Source organism: Parasteatoda tepidariorum, chromosome 11 (genome assembly GCF_982258835.1).
Source record: "Parasteatoda tepidariorum strain Cologne lab strain chromosome 11, Ptep-v5.0, whole genome shotgun sequence".
In the NCBI taxonomy this organism is placed as follows: domain Eukaryota; kingdom Metazoa; phylum Arthropoda; class Arachnida; order Araneae; family Theridiidae; genus Parasteatoda; species Parasteatoda tepidariorum.
In genome coordinates, this window is record NC_141765.1 from 90,639,921 (window position 1) to 90,646,895 (window position 6,975).

The following is a 6,975-nucleotide window of genomic DNA, read 5'->3' on the forward strand; positions in this document are numbered from 1 at the left end:
CAGGGGTGTCATCCCCTCTGCAGAGGATCAAACCTCAAGGGATGTTTCCCAGACCGTCGCCAATAGCCTATTGTGTAGCACTAGTGCGACGTAAATGATCAACAACATCAGACTATTATTAAATAATAAATATTTACTAAAAGTTATTTTTTGCATGGAATTATCTTTAGATAAAAGAATTTTATAATAGTGTGCAAAATTTTTTCAATTCCCTTAAAAATTGGGGGTCCAAACTTTGGATAGCTCACCCGACCCAACTATTGGGACCATATTTCCCAGATTACAGCTACCTCCTATATTACGGGGGTTAGAAAATCAAATCTGTTGAACAAAAGTTATGTTTATTCAGGGAAAGTATGTTTTTGTGTCTCATTGCGTAACTTAAAATAAAATATCGTGCACTAATTAATTTGCATATTTGAAGTCACACCCTCGAATTATTAAGATGGAGCCCTAGAACGTGAAGATCCGATCATTAAATCAAAAGTTATTCAGGGTGGTACGTTTTTGGTTCACTGCACGTAAATGTTACCAATTTACGGCATCTCACCTAGGAAATATGACTGGGGGGGGGGAAGCTATTCATGTTGTCTCCTCTTGTCCCCCATGTCCACAGTAGCCTCCTTTTCCTCTAAATATAATGCTAATCATAAAATACCAATTTTATAAACCTGTTGAATCCGGTTACTATACCGTTAGGAATGTCTTTTCAAGACAAAATCATTATAATAATTAAAATTATTTTTTAGTTTCAAATCTAAAAGTTTTTGATCGCGTATGGAAACTGAAGGAAATTATAGACTTTTTTTTCTATCGGCACATATGTCCAGATTTTAAAAAGTCCTAATTGAAAAAATATACAGAAATTCTTTCTCTATTATATACATCGATTAACAAAAAACAAAGTTGCTTTACTCCAATATGGACAGGTCCTTAGAAAATATAGCTACATTTTGAAAAGAATTCGTTCTTGAATATTTGGTCTATGTATTCATGACGCCATGTCAGTGGCGTACCTAGAACTTTTGCCGCCCGGGGCGATCTCCAGTTTGCCGCCCTTTCTATTATAAGTCAATCAAATAGTGGTTTTTATAAATTAATACACATAAATAAATTATTAAGTTATTTAATCAATATTAATTAATACACAGAGTAAATTTTTTTAGACATATTTGTATGCACTCGTAAACATATTTATATAATATCTACTCTTCTAGCTTTCATACTAGAAAAATCGTGTATAATGCTCTCAAAATTTATATTATTTGTAATTTCTTGTTCTATTGACAATATTGCAAGATTTTGTAGTCTTAATTGACTCATTGTAGAACGAAGATAATTTTTTATCAACTTCAATTTTGAGAAGCTTCTTTCGCAACTAGCGACACTGATTGAAATTGTTAAAAAAATTCTTAACAAAATTGCAATGTTGGGAACAGAATTTTCCAACCTATACTGCTGAATAAATTTTAGCAGATCAAGAGGGCCCTTCTCCCCGTTTCTCCAATGTTTTGTCTCTTCTTTTAGTGTAGGTACAGCCATAAAAACCTGGATCCTTTTTCTTTCAATATGGAACTGTTCTTTATCAATGTCAATCAAGTCATTTATTTGACATTCAAATTCTTCATTTAGTAGGTTACACGGTATTATACACGAATATTTTCTTACAAGGCCATGCAACTGATCGAAGCGTTCTTTTATTTCCTTTATAATTCTGTCCATAGATGAAAACATTTCTCTTCGTACTTCTTCTTCTAAGGATAGCCCCACGTCTCGCGAATTTTCCCCACTCATATTTTTTCTCCTTCTAACTCGACGCTCAGTCGATATCTCCAACTCTTCACAAATTATTTTGGCTGCTATAACAGCGTTTTGTACGAGCGTATCTCTTTGTTCCATGAAATCTGTTTGCAAAGAATTTAGTTTTATATGGCATTGGTGGACATTTAACCCTTTTATTTGCAGGTATTTTTGAGCGTCATTAATTTCCAAAAGGACGGGTTCCCATAAATGAAGGTAACATAGAAAAGAAAAAGATTGCATAGAATTGAGTAATACTCCAGCATCTGATCTCGTTTTACTATTTTCTTCTTCAGATGTCAATTTTTCCAAAGCGCTTAAAATGTAAAAAAAATATTTTTTTACTATAGTTACCGCGGCAGCTCTAGCGCTCCAGCGAGTTTCTACACTGCGTTTAACACCTTGACCAGTGACAGAAAGTAAAACATTCCATCTATGAGTGGAAGAAGAAAACAACGAAAACAACTGTTCGATAGTTCCAAAAAATGTGATGGAATTGATAGCTGTAGAAGCTGCGTGTAAACATGCCAGGTTTAAAGAATGATTTGTACATGCTACAAATTCTGCATTTGGATTTATTTCTTTAATACGAGTTTGAACACTGCTGTGCTTTCCTGCCATGACGGCAGCATTATCGTAAGCCTGTCCTCTGCAATTTTTTATATCTAAACCGTCATTTTCTAATTTCGTTAAAATCATATCTGTGTATTTCACCAGCAGTTTTTCCTTTAGTTTCTACGAAGTCAATAAACGATTCTACAACTTTAACTTCGCTACCATCAATAACTACATATCTAATAATTTGACTGGTTTGATCTTTGTGTGAAATGTCAGGTCAAATATAATACAAAAGTATTTAGCCTGCTTTATTTGATCCATAATTGTTTTTCTGACTACGCCTCCCAATAGCTCTATGAATTCGTTCTGGATCTTCGGCGACAAATAAGAGATACCGTAAACCGGGGCGAGTCTACCCATTTTTTCAGTTTGTCAACTTTCAAGTGGTCAAATTTTTGTAAATATTAAAGAAAAAAGGCTTTTAATAGGTGTTTCGAAATCACTATTTATCCCTCTTTAAAGCTGTGAAATCGATTTTAGTAAATATTAACAGTTACGCTGTTACTGTATATTTTTATAGAACTGCTGACAAATCTCTCGTATGGGGCGAGTCTACCCATTCTACTAAAATGAATGTTAACATTGTAAATAATCAAATTTTACTATTAAATTGTTATTTTAGTTACTATATGGGATATTTATGAAGTAAAATTCATAACTTTATTATATATCCCATTTTTTTATTCATAAAATAACACAAATTGAGTATTTGATCGATTATCACATTTTGATCACAGTTTTGTTTTTATAATCATTAACATTATAAAATAACATTTTTTTCTGATTATTGCTGATAAAAATAAATTAAAATTAATATAAATTTACAATTAAATAATTAATAAATAATAATAATTAAAGATTATTAACAAAATCAAAATTCAAACATTGGGAATCATGAAAAATCCTTTTCCCATTCTTTTGGGAGGTAATAATAATTTATAAATAATAATTTATTTAACTTGCATTAAATAAAAAAAGTTAATTTTGTAATATAAAAATTGAAAAAGTAGGTAAAATAAATATATTTTATATTTACATTTATATTTAACCTATAAATTATCTTATTAATGATAAATTTATCAATGCAGAATTAAAATAATATACTCAAATTCATTTAAAATGACTTAATTTTAATATAAACAAAGTTCTAAATTACATTATTATGCTTTATTAAAACTAAATACGAATGGGTAGACTCGCTTTTTGTTCTGGCTTTTTGTTTACAACAGCAAAACTTACATTCCTTTTGTTTTTTTTCATATAAAATTAATGTAATCTTAGTCTTAGATAAGTTTATCACTTAACCAAAGTGAAAATAGTAATAATAATAATATACTTACGGAGCACCAACTAAACGTTTGCTGATTTTCAATACAAATCTCTCAAAAGACGTTTGAACAGGTCGGTTTAAAAGACACCAAATAAATAAAAACGGATCAAACTACTACAGTGCCATCTTCCTTAGAGTCTGAACTAAGTCCTCCGTCGGTAAAAAAAATTTTATTTGCAATTTAAAATAGTGAAAATTAAATAAAACTAAAATGGGTAGACTCTTCCTGGATGGGTAGACTCGCCCCGGTTTACGGTACTATATTTATTACCCATCTTAATTTTTACTACGTGTTCTCGTAATACTGGGTCGTACTTAGCCAATAAGTCAACAAGCTCAAGAAAATTTCCTCTATTTTCCATTGAATCGATGTTTTCCTGATGAACACTTTCACGATGTCCTCGAAACGCCAAATTTTGTTTTGCTAAGAATCTAATTACAAGTATATCAAGTATTCTTGTTAGAATTTCCTTCCATTTTTTTATTTCTTTATCAATATTCTGTTGTTGTAGTTTGTCAATAGTTGCGCCACATCCAAGTCTTATTTCTAATTCCTTCCATTTGAAATATGATCGAATGTGCAGTGGACTCACCTAATGTTGACTAATTTTGGGATTAAGTTTCCACCATTTGTCAAAACCATTTTCCGTATTAAAACCTGCTTGACAAAGATTATCAAACAGTTTGCAGCAGAAACAATAAATACTTTTCTTCGATGGTGAATATACCATCCACGATCTTAAAAGCTTTTCGCCATTAGGCAAAATTTGAAAAAACCAGTCCTGACTCAGTTTTCTTGTTTCACCTTTGGCTTTGATTGTATTATTAGGACGTTTTACTCCTTCGCTGAAGTCGGCGTCCAAATTTTGAATTGCAAAGGGACCTTGACGTACCAGAAATACTCTTGTATTGTCGTCAATTTTGTTAGGCCATAATCCAATATCTTTCATAGAAATAGACGGAATAATTTGTGCAGCAGATTCTTCATCAGAACTTGATGAACTTTCTACTTCTTCGCCAGTGTGTGAAGCAGGTCTTTCCTCTTGAACAACATTGGAAAATGTTTTTTCGCCTTCGAGGGCTGCTTCTTCGCCCGTATTTGAGGCAACAATACTAAAAGAACTAGAAGTTGACTTATGGGAGATATATTTGAGTAGTACTTCAGTAGTTTTAGTCTGTATTTCCTCCCTTTTCTTCCTTTTCTTTCTAAATGACGCACCACTTTCTTTTACTCATTTCATCCTAGGGATATATAATAAAAATATAACTTGTCGAAATAAATAGTATATTATGTATAGAAAACGGCAAAGTCATTTCACTACTCTGAATAGCATTTAGAATAACATCTATATCTATAATAAGTAATATAATATACTTACCTATAAACTCTCCAAATGCACTGACACCCTAATAATTTGTTTCACTCTTCACTGTTAAAAGATTGAATCGCGAATGAACAAAATGGTTTATAAGCAATTTATCATTCCAAATACAATTCTTCAAAACGGACTGAGTATATTTATCTATTTGCGATTCCTGAAATTGTAACTTCGTCAGTATTTTTGTTTTGTCTCGTTTAGATTTTGTTCTTAGTTAAGTTCTAGTTATAAAGATAGTTCTTATGCCGGCGGCCTAATGCTTTGTAGACCTAGCAGATCGGCGGTCTGCTAGGTCTTCCGCCTTCCCGTCTAGACCGCCTTCCGCCGGCCCTGCTTTTCAAAAGAAAAATCGATGATTTAGGATGATTTTAGTTAGGAAAAATTGCCGAACAAAATCGTAAAGATCCTTTTACGAATTCAACGAATTTTAATGAATACAATAAAATAAAATTATTATCTTGTTCTTGAATTAAAATTTAAAATTTACACTAAAATGCATTTATATACACCGAGGAATAATATTCGAAATCATATAGTTAATCATAATTTATATAAACCAAATATTAAACTTATAATAATCATAATAATCATTTATTATTCAAGAAAGAAAATAAATATGATTTGAATGAGTTGCTTTTTACAAATATAAGTAAATATAAAAAATGCCGCCCCAAGGTAAGTGCCGCCCGGTGCGGACCGCACCCCCCCCCTAGGTACGCCACTGCGCCATGTAATCATATCGCTTTTTCAAAACTAAAACGACACTTCTGCACTCACTTCTCATTCAAATAACATGAGAAGATAGTGCAGAAGTGTCGTTTTAGTTTTGAACCAACGATTATGTGGCAAAATTATGACAAAGAGTAATAGTTTTTTTTTTTTTTTTTTTTTTTTTTTTTTATGAAAGAAAAATGAGAAAAAGCCAAAGCATATTTGCTAATTAAAAAAAAAAATTCTTCTTAATGGTTTGTCATGGCAATAAATTTTAATTGCTACGGATTTCTAAGCTAATGTTCATAGCTTTTTTATTAAATTAAATGCGTTTTTTTATTAAATTAAATATGATTTTCCTAATATAAAATAAAGATTGCATTTCATTTTTTAATGGAAACAAAGTTGTTAAAAACCCTAAAAATTCGAAGTTCCAATTTAAAAAATTTAAAGGTCGTAATAATTTCAAAAATATAAAATAAGAACAAAATCCATGCACACAATAAACAGTAAAATTATCTATTAAAGTACTATACAAATAAAATTTTATATACGAACATAAAAAAAAGCAATTTTTATGTTACCATTCTTATAAAAGAATTCTAACAGTATATAAATATAAAATTTAAATGTATTAAATGAGTTAATGCAAACATTTACTTACCTCCTTATAAATAAATTTGGTTTTCTTGCTTTCCAAGGAAAAAATTTATTAAGAATGGGAATTATTGATATCACGATTTATGTTTGAAAAAATGAAGTTGCAAATAATTTTAAAAACTCTTAATTAAAAATAAATTTTAATTTCAAAAATTAAACAAAACAAAAGGTAACAGAAAATTTATATCTGAATTAAAAATGGTTAATTTAAATGACACAATTAAATGAGTTAAAAACTGGAATTTAACTGCAACGTTTTACGTTTGTCTCAGGCAACGTTTTACGTTACCTAAAGTTTTCGATTTGGAAAATAGCTTTAAAGTCGAAAATAAGAGTTAAATATAAATTTTACTCGACTTTATTCTTGCGAAAGTCTGAAATTCAGAAGGGTTGAAGTATATTCTTCACCCCCTCACTATAAGAAGAAAATAAAATTTTCTTTTTGAAGAATAGCTTCAAGGTTTTTTTTAAACAATT

The 6,975-nt window shown here is 30.3% G+C and overlaps 1 protein-coding gene across 1 annotated transcript; it reads right to left on the bottom strand.

Moving 5' to 3' along the window:
* Nucleotides 1-1,194: 1,194 nt before the first annotated feature.
* LOC147801880 (zinc finger MYM-type protein 1-like) lies at nt 1,195-2,499 on the bottom strand. Its single transcript, XM_087154526.1, has one exon. It carries the CDS (start codon nt 2,497-2,499, stop codon nt 1,195-1,197), a length of 1,305 nt encoding a protein of 434 aa, XP_087010652.1.
* Nucleotides 2,500-6,975: the final 4,476 nt, after the last annotated feature.